This window comes from Puma concolor, chromosome B4 (assembly GCF_028749965.1).
Source record: "Puma concolor isolate L17-30 chromosome B4, mPumCon1.1.hap2, whole genome shotgun sequence".
NCBI classification, from domain to species: Eukaryota; Metazoa; Chordata; class Mammalia; order Carnivora; family Felidae; genus Puma; species Puma concolor.
Genome location: NC_141673.1, coordinates 75808222 through 75826149, shown reverse-complemented (window position 1 = coordinate 75826149; position 17928 = coordinate 75808222). Strand labels below are relative to the sequence as shown.

Sequence of the window (17928 nt, the reverse complement as noted above, 5' to 3'; positions counted from 1 at the left end):
TGTTTCCGATTCTGTGTCTCCCTCTCTCTCTGCCCCTCCCCCGTTCATGCTCTGTCTCTCTCTGTCCCAAAAATAAATAAACGTTGAAAAAAAAAATTAAAAAAAAAAAAATAATAAAATAAATAAATAAATATGGTATTTGTCTCTCTCTGACTTATTTCACTTAGCATAATACTAACTCCACCCATGTCACTGCAAATGGCAAGATTTCCTTCTTTAATATGTGGAATTTAAGAAACAAAAATGAGCAAAGGGAAAAAAAAGAGAGAGAGGCAAACCAAGAAACAGACTCTTTAACTGTAGAGAATAAACTGATGGTTACCAGAGGAGAGTTGGGGAAAGGGGCTGAAATAGGCTGAAGGGACTGAAGGGGCCGACAAGGATTAAGGAATGCACTTGATGAGCACTGAGTATCATATGAAGGTGTCGAATCACTATACTGTATACCTGAAACTAATATTACACTGTATGTTAAATAACCAGAATTGGAATAAAAACTTTAAAAATAAATAGCCAAAAAGTGGAAATAACCCAAATATCCACCAACTAAGGAATGCAAAAACAAAATGTGCTCTATCCATACAGTCATAAAAAGGAATGAACTACCAATACATGTAATAACATGGATGAACCTTGAAAACGTCATGCTAAATGAAAGAAACCAAACACAAAAAGTTATATATATCATATATTCCATTTACAATGGGCAAATCCATGGAGACAGAAAGTATACCAGAATGGCTGTCAGGGCCAGGAAGACGGAAGAATAGGGAGTGACTGCTAATGGATATGGAGTTACTTTTTGGACTGATAAAAAATATTCTGGAATAAGATGGTAATGATTGTTGCACAATTCTGTGAATATATTAAAACCTTGAATTGTATAGTTTAAAAGAGCAAACTTTATGGCTCACGAATATATGCCAATTTTTTAATAGGAAAAAAAAAGAAATATAGCCTTAATACAGAAGTCATCTTGTGAAAATATCTACTTTTCTCTGTCATTACTTTCTTCTATCTCCTTAAGTTTTCTTTTTATTTCCCAAAGTAGGTTTCTATTTTCTAAAATATGCTGTATGCTCAGATTTTCTCCAGGGAGGACTTAGAAAAAGTTGAGCAAGAAAAAAGGAACAGAAGCTGAAACCTAACCAACAATGGAGAAAAGACCACGGTGGCCTCTTCTTCTTCTGAGGAAAAAAAAAAAAAAACCACCATAAATGAAAACACCAAATTGCTGGGGTGCCTCTGACTCTTGATTTTGGCTCAGGTCATGATCTCATGGTTCATGAGATTGAGTCATATGTTGGGCTCTATGCTGACAGTGTGGAGCCTGCTTGAGATTCTCTCTCTCCCTCTCTTTCTCTGTGCTCATGCTCTCTCTTACCCCACTGTGCTCATGCTCTCTCTCTAAATAAATAAACATTAAAAAAAAAAAAGAAATAACCATATTGCCAAAATTTAGAAAGAATAAAAAACAAATAGGCTGTAACTTAAAATCTTGACACAGCTACAGTTAGCATGCTGGTATATATCCTTAAAATTTTCCCCTCATTTAATCAAGCATGCATATATGAAATGCTACTTTATGCTTAATGTTAAATCACAGTCATTTTTCATTTTACTATGCAGTCTCCAAATCCTAATCTTCAATAGATGAATAATAACCTATTAAATGAGATGGGCTATAATTTATTTAACTATTCTCCATACTGTCAAGTATCTTGGTTGTTTTTACGTTTTTCACTATTACAAATTACTCTAGATTAAAGATTTTAATACATAACAATTTTTCTTATTTTAGATTATTTTCTTAGTCTGAGTTCATGGAAGAAGCAGGATTCTTGAGTGAAAGAATATGAAAACTTTTGCGCTCTTATTAAAGACACCTCTAGTGAAACTGGGTTATTATTCAGGAACATCTCTAAGACTCTCTAGGTGAAACTGTCTTTGGAACCATCCTAAAATCACTATCTTATACAATACTATAAGTAGTTACCTGATTTCCCTAGAGATAACCAATTATATCTTTGCCATTTTCTCCTATCTCATCATCTAGGAAATAAGCCTCTAACAAAATTTATAATAACATTATATTGTTTTTCATAAGCTTGTATATTGAATCACTATAATCCATATAATAACTGCCATATTACTAAATTAATGCATACTTATTGTCCTTATGCTTATTGTCCTTAACCTGCATTTAATAGTTAAAGTTATAAGAAAATTTTCTTCCATTTACTAAACAAGCTTGTTCAATGTACAAGATTTGTATATAACTGAAAGTTAAAGTCCACTCACATCTCTTTTACGTTGATCTTTTTTCAATTGAGCAATCTCTCTGTTTCTCCTAGACTCTGTCAATCTGGCTTTTTCTTGTTCTTCTTTCATTTGTTTCATTAGTCGAACCTAAAAAAATTAGGTAAACACATCTATTGGAGTTACCCTATCACAACATTCATTAAACTAATGGAAGCAAGCAGTTAGAATTCTGAATACTTAACAGAGACAAGTGGACTTTTGTTGCACATTTTAAATGGTCAATTCTAATTTTTGTGGGATTAGTACATTTCTTTTTCTAATAACTTTTCTAATACATTCCTATCAAATTGCTTAGTGCTCTATGCTTTTTATATAAATGTTCAATTGTTCTATAACTTGAATGAATTTTTGGTACTTATTACCAGTAGCTGTGTGACCTTGAACAAATTACTTTACCTCCCTAGGTTTTCATTTTCTCATATATAAAAAATATATATAAAAAATAACAGTTCTGTGGCATTATACTATTATGAGAATTTAACAAGTAATACCTGAAGAGTGCTTATAATAATGCTTGGCATATTGTAAGCACCTAATAATTTTAGCTATTGTTGTCCTCAGCAAAGACACAACATAAGAATCTAAAACTTCCTAAATCATTTTCACATTTGCTGATTTTCACACCAAATGTTAATAAGAAAAATTCACCCCACAGAAAAAACAGATAACAGATCAGAATTCACATACTGTTTTGTTAAGAGAAGACGATGTGCATTCTTCTATGCATGGGAATGATAAACACTAAATTCAAGATAGTTGTTACCTCTTCAGGAAAGAAGATGATCAAAAAGGAATACATAGACTTTCCATATAACTGTAGTGTTTAAGATAGTGTATACAGTGTTCATTATGTAATTTTTGATGATTTTTTTCATGTTTGAAATATTTTACGTGTTTCAGGAGGAGAGATATCCATCAGAGTCAAAAGAAGCCCTATTTTCAACCACATGATTTTCACCTACTCTGAAGAAAGGTTTTGATAATGGATGAGTGCAGGAAGCAACTTCTAATTGCCAAAAGGAAGTACATCATTTGTAAGACTCGGTTACCCTTTTATTGAATATGGAAAGAATCACAATAATTTTTTTGTCCCAAATGAAACACATATCCTCAACATCAGATTTTAATGCAAAATACAGTCAGTACCTTTGTTTTTTTCATTTCCATCACATCCTGCTGCAATTTCTTCAACTGCTTTTCATATTGAGACTGGTTTTTAAGCAACCTTGCATGCTCTTTCTGAGCTGTCTGAAGTCTTTGCAGTTCTTTATTCATGGCTTGAAGTTTCTTTTCATATTCAGACCTAACTTTTTTTGCCTTTTCTTCTGAATAAGACTCCACTGAGCCTAAATGACCAAAGGATATTTGCATTTGTTTCTGTGAGACACAGATTTTTCACATCACAGATTTATAACTTATGACCTTAGAGAAAAACTACCTCCCAAACACAAACTTCAAGAAGCCAGGGTATCTTTGAATTACTCTCTGTTTTATTATCTACTCTCAACTTGTTTAACAGTTTTGTTTTTTTTTTAATTTAATAAATGTTTCCAGCATTAAGACAGTAAAACAATCAGCCACAACTTTGGACAAAATAATTAAATAGCCTAAATAGGTATCAAAATGAAAAAAAATAGGCAATATTTAACATGACACAAACTCATATTTAATGTGGCCGCTAATGTAATGTCTTTCTTCTAAGGGAAGCAATGATAAACACCCATTTTGGCAATTTAATTGGAACCTTAATTAGAATTAAATGTAATTCTTACCTAAATTCTGGAGCACCTGGTCTCTCTCCAACTGAGTGTCCCGAATCTTATGCTGCAACATCATTAGCTTCTCTTCATACTGCTTTTTCAGTGTCTGCAGTCTTTTCTGGCTGTTTTCTAGTTCATCAATCAGTTTTTGCTTGATTGCAATTTCACAGGTAATGTTTGCTAAGTCTGCTTGATAATTGGCTATTTATAAAGGAAGAAAATAAACATACTGCAGTAGGCAACAATATCATAATTCCAGCTTTTGAGCAAGAGCATGAAAACGAGCATCTACATCCAGGCATTCACTTCGCAGCTAGAAGGAGAACATCCTGGGTAACCCCAAAACTACGAAAAGGTGGTAAATTAACAGCGTTCACACTAAGCAGTGACAACAGATACTATTTGTACTAAATAAGAATGGAAATCACATAGTGACTAAATCCAGTAAGGGCAGAAACATGAGGCTGGAAGGGGATACACAGGTTGGCAGTTGTAAAAGCTGCCTTCATCAAGAAGGAAATGGAGAATGTTCTCTCCCCAAATTTTAAACATATTCCCCAAATGAATCTTTGTCCTTGTACTAGACAGCAAGTACCTTTTTCATCTGATTCGGAATCTGATTCATCAGAGCTTTCACCCCCTTCAATGTCATCTTCTTCTTCCTCCTCCTCTTCCTCTTCCTCCTCATGATCACTCACTTCTTGACTTTCTTCCTAAAATGTGATTTGTGACTATTAATAGTCCAATATCAGCAAAACAAACTGATTACCTCATTAGATTGCCAGAGTACAAAATACAGAAGTATACAAATTTCACCTTTCAGTACTTCAAAAATCATTTCACACTTGTAAGGGTATTACATAATTTGTCTTAAATAAAATAGTGTTTTCTCTCTCACAGTATTCTATCCACACACACACAATGCTTTCACATTGCACAAAATTGAAAGTTGCCAGTATTTTATGGCTCACATTTCTGAAGAAAAGAAATCCTTAAACAAATAGTTTAAAATGGATGCATGATAACTATTTCCCTTTTCTACATATAAATTAGTAGCTATCGGCAACCATAAATAAGCTAAATTCAAGGACTGAAATTTACAAGTTCATTCTTTCATACTTACCACTTCTAATTCATTGTTCTCTCTTTCTGTAATACCCTTTTCTTCTTTCTTCTCTTGGTCAGTATCTGCATTATCCTCTTTACCAGCCACACTTAAAAAAAAAAAGAGGAACAAAAAGATACAGTATTTAAGTAGAGAGGAAAGGTGTTCACTTTTGTCTCCCAGATTTTAAAAACCATCAATTACTTTTGGAAATAAACTAAGAGTTTATCATTTGAGCAAAGTTATATCTGATGTTTCAGAGGAAAGTAGAAATTGCCATTCCAGCCATAGTGACTTATCATTGGGAAAAAGATCATTTTCTAGAAACACTGAGGAACAGATTATCCCCTAGAGTATGAGATCTGAGGAGACCGCTAAGAACTAGTCACAGTAACAGTCAATTAATTAGAATGTAGATGATTTAAATTCAAAGGAAATCAAAACAAATATTTTGCTTTTCTCATCTAAATATATGACTTTTCCCATCTAAATACAAAGATACAGAAGGAGCATTTTTATTGGTGACCTGATACATTTAAGAATAAATTTAAAGATTCAGAATAAATCTGTGCACCAAAGTTTGTCTACACTGGCTGCATCCGCTAGTAATGGCACAGGCTCTTTTTTCATATGCCATATCTACAGCACAGGACTTTTCTTAAAATGTTCTCACCAAAATGGGTCTTTGCACATCAAAACTGTCTGAAGTTCAGCCTAACCTTTGACTGACTAGGAAATACCAGGGTCTGCCACAAAATTGGCCATACAAATGGAAGCCTCTTCCTCAGTCTTCTGGTACTAAACAGCTCTAACTACATACTAACGTTAGGTGATGTTTATAGCTAAACTAACTCAGCCCTGGTGGCCCTAAGAAGACAGTGCACACTACAGTGAGCAAAGTTTTTCACACTTAACTCACTCTTTTATGGCCTAGCAACCATGGTCAATTATACATAGAAGTTACATTTCTGTTTGCTAGACTCACACATTTAATCAAACTAAATAATACTAAGAAAGTAAACTTGAAGTAAATCTATACGCGAAAGATTTCTTCTTGTGCTACTGTAACATTTTTAAATCAAGAGTAAAAAAATGCTCAAAAGGCAATATTGTCCCAATAAAATTCCCCTTGAAACAGCTTAAAAACTGTATCAAAATAACTTTGGAACCACTATCATTTCTTTCAGATATTCTGCTACACTAAAAAACTGCCCTAATACCTGGACTTGTTTTTAGCTTCTAGGCTAAAAGTTTAATCTTATTTAAGCTATGTTATTATTAAACTGTAATGTTTAACCCTAGGTCTGAATTCTCACAGATACTTTTGTATTCAGAGTAAGACAAATACTTTCCTTTGTAAGCACTTTTCAGAGTTCTTAATTTATGTTTTTTTATGTGATTACTTCTTTAATTTCTATCTTCCCCACTAAACTGTGGGCCTTGTGAGGGCAGGGATCATCTCTGTTTGACTCAGCATTATGTCCCCCATACCCAAGGGATGCACATAATAAATGTGTAGTAAGTGTTTGTTAAATATATTAATCTCTATGACTCTACATGAGAACTTCTGTTTGTCACTTCTGTGTATCTCATGCACTAATTATGTTAGAGTCTGATGGCATAAACTGAAAGATGCATAAAGATACATAGAAGACAGCATGTCACTAGAGTGAGAAGGAACTACCAGTAAAAATTTCAATAAAACAATCTTAGCTGGAAAGAAATCAAGTAAACTATAACAGGTTCCATGAATGTTGTTAAATCATTTTGCTAGAGAAAAATGCTGATGATACAGAACGACTCTTACATCACTTGTATTATACTAGGACTGTTGATTTTCTATCATGCAGTTCCAACTGAAAATCTAGAAGGAAACTCCCTTTCATCCATCATCCCATTCAAAGGACAGTACCATGTACTCAGACTATACTTGAAGTTAAGGTTAAGGCCAGGACAGGAGAATGTGTTTGGAAAGACCTTTCTTATCAGCATTCCCCAGTCTCTCCCCTATGCAGCCTTCCTTACTCACCTGTAACTGTTGCAGCACACGATTTTTGTTATTGGTGGCCACTTCATTACATAAACTGCAACCCAAATTCTCTTTTACTCAGGTTTAGGCTTATAGCTAGATAACCACTTTATTCTAACCCTCCTATTTTCTCCAAGTCACTAGTGTCCAGCAAATGTTACTTTTCACTTATATTTAAAGTTAACTCATACATTATAAGCTATTCATACCAATTCTGATACAGAAAGATCAGGAGTTATAACTTTACATTATTAATTTACCTTTATATACCACTTGAGGCTTAAGCTTTTAAAATATAAGTTGATGCTTTGTAATTATTGCACCACAAATATTCAAGTTTTCCTCAATAAAGTGAGACAAATTGATATCTAAAGTAACTATCTAACCAGCAATGAAAGATAAATTTAAGTTTGCATGTTACACAGAATCAGCATCTTGGAGTTGGAAGGAACACTAGTGATCATGTGGTTTAGTCTCTTTAACATTTGACAACAAATGTCAACAGTTTTGTTGACTACCTAAAAAGCTGTGTTGTGGGGAAATTAATCCACTCAAGGGGACGAAAACCAGTGTCTTGACTGCAGGTCAGTATTCTAGAATCTTATGCTTCAAGTTCAGGGAAGTATCGGCATCACTGAGAAGCTTATTAGATAAGCAAGATCTCAGGCTTTAGTTCAGTTTTAACTGAATCAGAATCTTCATTTTATCAAACCAGCCAAGTGATTTGTATGTATATTCATGTTCGAAAAGCCCTATCCTAGAGCACAAAACTGCTCTGTTTTGCTATCCTTTAAGGACGATATAAAACTTGGAAAGAAACTTTACTCACTAAAGACACTTAAAGGACTTGAATATCTTAAGGCGGAAGACTCCTTCTATATACCTTAACCATGTATTTTATTTTGACCTTCTGAAAGAGAAGAAATCTCACATTTTTAATGCCATGATCTAATTCTAATGACAAATATAATGTTCTAAATATACTAATTAGTTGAGTTCTAGTACAACTTATAATTAGAGTTATATTCTCATTATTAAATACTTTAAATAAGTTATAGAATTATAGAATAAATTATAGGTATTGTTGAATACTATATAATATGTGGAATATAATTATGGGATGTAAACTATTAAATAATTTCAATAAAATATAATTTTTAAGTTTTCATATTTAAAATAAGATATTACTATAACTGATGATTACATAGTAAAAGTTCTCAAACAGCTTATTTTAAGTAAGAGATGAAATTTCTAAACTGGTGCTTCTAAAATATTTAAATATTATTTTCTTAATCATTTTGATTATATAATCTGGAGGTTTATTCAGAAAAATCTATGAAGAGAAGTTATGATAAGTAAAATACTACTTGATCCTGGTTTAAATAACTATAATTCTGAATGACTAAAATGCAAATTTTTATTATATAAGAAGTTCAGAAATGTGCGTCTAAATTTTGCTCAAACTTAAATGAGGAAAGAAAATATCTCATTTTGACACTCACCTCAAATACATATTAAAAGTAAACTTGTTTTAATAATTCAACTTAAGAATGTCTTGGATAGCTTATCTGTAGTAATGCCATAGTTTCCTTTTGCTTTGTTGCCATTTAATGTTGTTTTCCAACAACAAATATTACAAATATTCATATATACAAATACATCTATATTTGTATATACAAATACATTTGTATATACAAATATTATACAAAATAAGAAAGAGGGAGAGAAAAATCCACATGTGACTTAGCATGGGCTGCAACAAAATCTCAATTCCCACCCAATTAAAAGTTCCCAGTCTGCTCACAAGTTTCTGGAAGATATATTCTGAAAGTCAATGGTGAGTTTTGGGGGGCATCATTTTTAACCTAAAAAAGGTAAGTCATTAAGCACTATCATAATTAGGATAATTTATTCTGAAATCACATGAAATTGTCTGAATTTTAATCCATGTAACTTGTGAGGGTTTTATTCTTAAAAAAGCTGTTTTTAAAAATACATTTGGTGTATTTGTCAATTTTATAAAATCATCATTAATTTTAGGAGCACCAAGCTAATCTAGTCTGAAACAATCTATAATTCTATAACACATTTCCTTGTGAATGGCAACTAAGTATTTAAATGACATTTTAATAAAAAACCTGGGAAATATTCCAACCTTCTTTCTTCTCGATTGCTTTCCTCAAGTTTCTGTAGCCTTCAAAATCACGAGGCACAGTATTGGAAGGCCAAGCCAATGAAGGACAAACCAGACAGTAAAAAGCGAAAGTGGTAAGAAGGTAAAAATGATACATGAGCTTGAAGACTTTAAAATAAATTTTAAAAGATATCATCAAAGGACAATACACAGTAAAAAGGCAATACATTTTGAATGAATAAAAAGTAAGTAGAAAAACAAGCAGCATTATATCTAAGAAGAATATATAGACTATCAGTTGAAGCTATTCAGCAATTAAATGCATAGTCTCAGTTTATATAACTTGGTAAGTATTGAGAGTGTTTGGATGCCATTGCTTTTTTAAATCTTTTTAAAATGGATCGATTTTCTCAGCTTCCCCCCAAAAGCCTACTTTCAATGATATCCTCTTCCTTTTAAATCTTCACAGAAGACTTTTTCATGGCATCATTAAAAGAACGTCAAAAAGTAATGCCTTTCCACCATAATATGAAAATACCATTAATGCTACATACTAGAAAACTACGTTTAAAACTTCTTTTCTATTTTTTATATACTACACGTGAACATCACTAAATCTAAAAAAAAATTTCTATTTCAAAATTATATATGAAATGGTGTTACAGTCAAATGAACATGGTTGTTATGATGTCAGTGAAAACTGTAATTTTATTAAATGAAAATAAAATGTCATATCACTGTACTAATAATTAGAAACTATCAAAAGGACTAAGGCAAAGGTGGCAATAAAATGGGGAATGCAGTACTTTCCATTAGTAAGATTCTTGCTCAATCAGAAAAGTATAAGAAAAATTATAACTATGTACTTAGAACCTTTGAAATATAATTTAAACAATACCCAATACACAGAATTGGGGGTCTTTACTCAATGGAATGTACTGAATACCAATATTTGTCATATAAACAAAAAGATAGATGTGCTAGGCTCTGATTAAGCACATAGCAATCTTGATATAGCACACTTCTCACCAGAATTCCAAATATATTTTTCAGAATCATCAATATTTTTAAATGAAAAGACTGAGTCTTAAGTATAAATTATTTCATCAAGCCAGTTATTTTCATGTGCCTGCACCTGCGATTGGTTTTCACAATCAACTTATATACTGCTATTATTAAGAAGAGACTAGCAATCTTTCTGGGAAAAAATTCTAGAGTGATATTCAATAGGGATCAAAAGTTCCAGTATAATGGATAGAAAAAGGAAAATAAAGCCATCACTTAAGAAATCTATGTGTTTCTAGAGTTTCAACCTGACACCACTAAACACAAGGATAATGCAGTCTGATGAATTAGTAAAGTTTTTTTATAATTCAAGTCATTTAAAGCTAGATATCCAAAAACATGGGGAATAATGCCTAATCTAGTCTTATATTGATGAAAATGAGCCACTGTGGCTCAAAGGATATGGTTTCCTGGCAAAGAGCTTAAACTTCCTGTGTTTAATATGCAGAATTTTTGCTTACCTTACACAAGAGGACTGTATTAAAATGTATGGATGACATGAGCTAATAAGTAGATAAACTTTGGATGCCTTTTCAATTGTTACCTGGAAGAACATTGTGACAAATCGTTCAAAAGACAGTGGAGGGGCAGAAAAATAATAATCTGATATTTCTCCATAATTTAAAGGAGTTTTTACTTCATTTCATTCCATCACATGGAGAAGGGCTGTTTCTTCCATAAAGAGGAGAGAGAGGGGTACCTTGGTGGCCCGGTCGGTTAAGTGTCCGACTTCGGCTCAGGTCACAACCTCATGGTTCGTGGGTCGAGCCCCGTGTTGGGCTCTGTGCTGACAGCTCAGAGCCTGGAGCCTATTCAGATTTTGTGTCTCCCTCTCTCTCTGCTCCTCCTCTGCTCATGCTTTGTGTGTGTGTCTCTCTCTCAAAAATAAGTAAACATTTAAAAAAAGAGGAGAGAGAATGACAAACCTTGCCAACAATTTTAACTTTTATGTTACTGAAAAATAGGTAATACAGTCTCTTCAATTATTTACCTGATTTTGTTACACTCCCTTATCTATACATATGGATGATTCTATAGCTCAATACAAAATATGCACAGACAGGTAGAAGAATAAACCTTAAACCTCCAGATATTAGCTAGTTGTAGATTTGATAAAGACTTTGATGCAGAAGAAAGTTAAACTTTCATGTAAAACGGGACTTATGACATCCTCCTTGAACATAAATGCAGTTTCTGACATAAAAATAACCCAGCTACCACTCTTCCTACCAACACTTAACTTTTATTAGAGGCCCCATAGTCACTACAACCAAAAACTGACAAATAAAAAACACAGTAAATTAAAAGAAATGGAGCTTCTAAATAATTTGTGGCTTTAGTGGGGAGGAAAGAAAGCAGCTATGAGAATGAGGACGGCGTAGGAAATCTGAACCCGTAAGTGAATCCCCAGATAGATCCTGGAAACTCTCAGCTAAAAGAGGGTAAAATCTTCCCTACATAACTCGATCTTTTTTTTTTCCTTCATGAGGTTGCTGTCCAAAATCTCAGTATTTGAATTAATGGTTCCTCTTTAAAAATTACAAACATCCTTAAAAAGAGGCTTATTGGTTGTAAGTCACTCCACTGGCACGGATGCCTTTAGTCAGATGGCTTTGCTACCAAGTGTAAATTTAAGGGGAGGAGAGAAGGAAGTAGATAGGTTTGGAATTGGAAATAGTTCATTTGGAGTGAAGTAGAATTACATGAGAGCTGACTGGAGCAAGGCAGGTAGCATAAGGACACAGGGGGTCAGCAGATGGAATAAAAAGGATGCTAAGGCACAAATTCACACTTTTCCTCCAAAGGTTGCCTACATCCATGAAAGGAGAGAAAGTTTCTTTTCCATTTTTTTCCTTTTCCTCTTCCCTTCTGAATTGCTCTTACCACACTACAACATGGGTAAAAATCACTTTATGTGAGTCATCATAACATTTTCTGAGAAAAATTAGTCCCAAATTCCAAAGAATCTTTTAAATGAACTTATTCTGTACGTAGGGTTGAGGCACAACCCAAATTTTACAATGCTCTCTCTGATGAACAAAATAAATATGAGGGATGTAAAACAACACAATCAGAATCAATATACCTACAGGAACTATTGTCTCCAAGGAATTCCTATAGAAGACTAAACACTAACTTCAGTAAAGCTGCAGTCATTCTAAATACTTCTGGAACTCTTTGTTTATTATTTGTTTGTTTCAACCTGTAGCAAACCCTTTAGCTAAAATGACAGCTTGCCTACATTTTAAAAATAGGAATTTACACTACGTGCAACCTAAAAGTTATTGGGATCTATAGCAAAGTTAACAATGATGAACGAAATGCTTCAATCAAGCTAAGTAAAACAGTATTCATTTTCATGTTTAAATCCACAACAAGGTTTGAATGGAGTGTGGTAAGAAAAACTATTAAATTTACTATATGGATATAAATATATATAAATATAAATGCATAAATTGGTTCTAAAGGCTTTCACACAGTTTATGGTATGCAAGAAAATTTTTCCTTTCTAGGTTCATACTACATTATGTAGGTTTTAGTTCTACAAAGACACATTATAGCATGTATATGAAAATGCTTTATGAAGCCTTTTCTGAAGTATCATATTATGAGTTACTAATTTGTTTTTCTCATTCTAAGCTATCACTCATTTTTCCCCCCACAGGTAATTAAGGCACTACCTCTAAATTTACTTTATCCAGTTTAATTTTTTTCCCCATCAAAAATTTTCTAATCTCATATCACTTTTTGTTAAAAAATTACTTATTTTTTCACTTGGGTTCTTATGTTTAAATACATTTGTTCGATGAGGTCTTCTTAGCAATAATATCTGCTATTAGTTTTATCATAATAATTACTACATCTACCATAATCACTGAAATTATCAATTTTTCAATTTGAAATAACAGCTGTTTAATTTTTTTATCTTAAAAGCAACAGGGACAAATCTTAATAATAAAATGTTTTTCTTCCAGTACTATAATCAAAATGCTTACTGCCCTGCACTGTCACAAAGATAACCTCTATCAGAAGTATTATTTTAGGATACCTATGATCACTATAAACATGTCAAAAACAACCTAGGTTTCTATTGGGATCCCTATTTTTCATTATTCATACCAAACAGGTGATTATGGTAACATCTCTAAATTTACCTCAAAACAAAAGAGCAGAATCAGCTCATGACCTTGAGAAACAGACCTTGCTTATAGTTACTATTTATGAACACAAACCACCAAGACCTTTAAAAACAAATCGAACCATTTGATATTTTGACCAACTATAACACTGAATTATACAAGAAAATAGTAAGTCATGAGCAAAAGCCCCATTTTCACTCAAGCAGTATGTTGGATCATATAATTCTGTGATCACGGTTTTGTTTTTAACAGCCTTGCATTAAAGCTAATCATTATGTATCTTAATGCTGCCATAATCAGTCATCCATGAAAAACACCTATTAAGACATTAGTATCTTAAGAATGCAAATTCAGTTGCAATGCCTCCTAACCATAAATGTGTAACTCCTTGTTTTCATTATTCAAATCATTCCTTTTTAACTCAAGGACACCACAGCAGAATTAATTTGAAAAATTTAAACCTCCAATTACTTTAGTCAACTGACTGTTCAAGGAAGAAATGCCTGGTTGCCTAAAAAATTTCTAAGTAGACTGAGCAAAGCAGTTTAAATGTCAATAATAATTCTACAAAGCAAGCCTCTTGTAACAAACCATTTGATAGCTGTGCCCACTTTTGAATATCTAGCCAAAAATGCTTAAAATTAATTTGACTGGCATATCCAAAATATGTTTAGCAGGTAATGTGACTGCACCACAGAATCAGTATGTAGACACATAAAGAATTTGTGACTATTTAACCACCCACACATTACAAGTGGTCAAATTTTTATTTTCCTCTTCTTTGCACCCAGTTGGTTTCAGAGGAAGATATTATCAGGATGCAAGGAAAAGAAAGCTTAGAACAGTGGTGAAAAGCTGAGTGACTCCTTGCTGAAAGATTCAAAAAGCCTAAAATAGCATAAATAACTTTGACATAATCAACTTAGAAGCCCTGCAGAAAATACTGAAGAGACCAAATGACATTAAATGACAGTCTGATGGATTAGTTTAGCCTTTAGTTAAACTAATCTAGACAGGAATCAGATTATATCCAGGAGACTACTTAATTGCATTAGAAAATGAGAAAGAAATGAAAACAGTGAGTTGTAATGGTAGAACAAGCTTTGCAGTAAAGATGAGTGGAATGCAAAAGCAGCTATTTCAAAAACAATAAAATAATTTCTAATAGAAATTTTACCTTGTCATAGTCTAAAAATCTACCATATTATTATAATTAAACTTATTTTTCTTACGTACAAGTAGAGATAAACAATTAAAAGTATATCATTGCAATTGTCAGCTAATTTAAATGACATTTCTTTCATTAATATACTGTGAAACTATGTATACTCACTGTAATTGCAAATTAAGATATTCTGTAAAGTAAGAAAAACAGGGATTCATATAACAGTGATTTTATAACACTACCTTTTCTTCTTCCTCTTTTCTTTCCTTTTCAGCTTCTCTAAATCTTTCTTAGCTAGATCTATAATTTCAATGGTCTCTTTGTCTGAGGACAACACAGTAGGAGAGAAAGCTGATGATCCACTGAAATACGGTGATCTCGCTGTGGCTCTCGTCAAGTTTTTTCGAAGGTTCTCATTCACTGCTTCACTTTCTAATAATTTTGCCCTAGTGAATAAAAACATTTAAACAAGAAACATTTCTTATTGTAGTAATAAAATTCATAGCATAAACTTTACCACCTGCACTGTTTCTAAGTGTATGGTTCTGCAGCACAGTAACTCACACTGTTGTGCCACCATGGCCACCATCCATCTCCCGAACTCTTTCAAACTCTTTCAAATCTTCTTCAACTACCCATTAAGCATTAACTCCTCATCTCCCTCTCCTCCCAGCCCCTCACAACCACCATTACACGTTCTGTCTTTACAAATCTGACTACTCTAGGAATTGATTGGGGAACATTTTAAATATGCTGTTTTGTATGCCAAAAAGTTTTCCAAAACGTATTTCAACATTGCTACAAGCTAGCATTTTTTAAAATAAATGTGCTCACAAACATTAATGTTTAGGATTTTTTTAATTCCCTGAATAAGTAATTATAAATTGGAAATAACATTCTTAGTGCTCAAAAGTGCCAATGGTAATGAGATTAGTTGCATTCTGGCCAGTAGGCACTAGAGACCTTGCTTTGTCAACCCATCATTTAAACTTAAAATCTACAAGCGGCATGGTCCCCCTTCTTTCAGTTCCTCATTCATCATGCTATAATAGCATTTCCAAATCTTTGTAAGGAATAGTTAGTCAAACTTGCCCCTAACTGGCTGAAAGACATCTGGCTCCTAAACATGGTGTGGGAAAAGATGGTATCTCCAAGGAAACCTGAGTTTGATAATTGAAAACATTCTTTTGTTTGTTCAAGCAGTTCTAACAATGACAGGAGAATAATGTATGTCCTGTCAGTAATATGCAAAAAAACACAGAATGATGAGATTCTAAAAGAGCTGGACTCTTGAAACAAAAAGGGATTCAGAGTCCACTAGACCAGTCCTTTATTTCTATTTCATTTAAACGATCGAGAATATAATTATCTACTTCAATATAATAGATTTCCAAGGTCAATTTGGCACAAGGGTGATTGACACAGGGCTGTAAGGAGAAAGTACTATTACTGTATCTGTGTCAAAACTATATTGCAAAGCACTTTTACCATATATTCAAGTATTTCAAAGAAATATGCTAGATTAATTTGCAATTGTAAGCTCTATAAGACATAGTCAGCTCTGTGCTTTTTCACTGTCTACCAAAATGATTCATGACTGCTGAATTCAGCTATAAATACAGTGTACATACGTCAGTGAATATATATTTGAAATCAGTGTCTGGTGTCATATGTGAGCAGAATAACAATACAATATTTTAAAATGGTTAAGTTTCTGTGTACAAACTTCCAGGTTAAATGATCTCAAAGTTATTTTAAGGAAAATTCTGAATATGATGGTGTCATGTTTTTATTTAAGAGCATAACCTAACTATAAGAAGCCAGTTTAACTATAAAAACACAAAGTCAAAATTTACACTTTTCTGTATTTTTAATATAGCCCAGGTACATAATAATGAATGTTAAGAATAAATGAAAATATAATAAGTTAGCTATCAATAATGTCCTGCCTTGTATCGGTTCATTCTTATAATAATCGGCCAAGTTCTTTTTTGTAATGATCTAAGGTTTGCATTAGTGGGCGTATACTCAATGCTTCTTCAATGCTTGTACTGATAAAAGCTGAACCCCTTAGGGACCAACTCCACAAAGCCCATGACACATTAGCAGAAGTTCCCTTGGGGCTTTTTTTTATAGCAACTCTCTCTTTCCTTCTCTTTGTCTTCCCACTCACCAACCCACCCTGCTGCCTGCATTTCATTTAATAGGAAACCAAGCAGTCAGTCATAAGGGGAAGTATACGGACCCCTTTAGGAAGGAGCAGACAGAGGGTTTGCATCTCAGCTCTGTAACTCACTTGATCATGGACTACTAGTCTTTAAAAGCCTCTACTCGGGGCGCCTGGGTGGCGCAGTCGGTTAAGCGTCCGACTTCAGCCAGGTCACGATCTCGCGGTCCGTGAGTTCGAGCCCCGCGTCAGGCTCTGGGCTGATGGCTCAGAGCCTGGAGCCTGTTTCCGATTCTGTGTCTCCCTCTCTCTCTGCCCCTCCCCCGTTCATGCTCTGTCTCTCTCTGTCCCAAAAATAAATAAATGTTGAAAAAAAAAATTAAAAAAAAAAATAAAAGCCTCTACTCTTTCCTTAGTAAAATGGGAATGAGGGGCGCCTGGGTGGCGCAGTCGGTTAAGCGTCCGACTTCAGCCAGGTCACGATCTCGCACTCCGTGAGTTCGAGCCCCGCGTCGGGCTCTGGGCTGATGGCCCAGAGCCTGGAGCCTGTTTCCGATTCTGTGTCTCCCTCTCTCTCTGCCCCTCCCCCGTTCATGCTCTGTCTCTCTCTGTCCCCAAAATAAATAAACGTTGAAAATGGGAATGAAAGTAATACATTTCCCTACCAGAATGATAATGTATTTAATGAATAATAACTATTGTTGTCAAAAAGTTGGAAATGATATAATTATCAAATAGTAGATTAAATAAATCGATTACAATGACAAAATAGTACCTCATGGAATCATGCAAAAATCATGTTAAAAAATTATTTAACAGCATTTAAAAATGTTCATAATATCTTGTCACATTTCAAAGAAAAGATAGCAAAGGAATATATCTACCCTGTTGTCAATCTTGCTAAAGAATGCATTGAAAAAAAACACTGAAGAGATATATCAAAATGTTAACATCAGATCTACCAGATGGTACCAATATGGATGACTTTTTTTTATACTTTATCTTCTCAAAACTTTCTGCAAAAATTTTAAACCCCCCAAA

General features: G+C 33.5%; 1 protein-coding gene across 12 annotated transcripts in view; it reads right to left on the bottom strand.

Moving 5' to 3' along the window:
* KIF21A (kinesin family member 21A) overlaps positions 1-17928 on the bottom strand; it is a 155783-nt gene that overhangs the window by 43854 nt on the left and 94001 nt on the right. For 7 of the 12 annotated variants that reach the window (XM_086713652.1, XM_086713650.1, XM_086713655.1 and 4 more), the window contains exons 11-17: positions 14963-15166; positions 9372-9410; positions 5206-5296; positions 4678-4795; positions 4095-4283; positions 3469-3668; positions 2302-2409 (exon numbers count right to left, since the gene is read on the bottom strand). In XM_086713652.1, the coding sequence (XP_086569778.1) occupies positions 2302-2409; positions 3469-3668; positions 4095-4283; positions 4678-4795; positions 5206-5296; positions 9372-9410; positions 14963-15166 (949 nt within the window). The remainder of the gene's footprint in view (positions 1-2301; positions 2410-3468; positions 3669-4094; positions 4284-4677; positions 4796-5205; positions 5297-9371; positions 9411-14962; positions 15167-17928) is intronic. The other 5 variants (XM_086713654.1, XM_086713657.1, XM_086713661.1 and 2 more) reach the window with 1 other exon arrangement.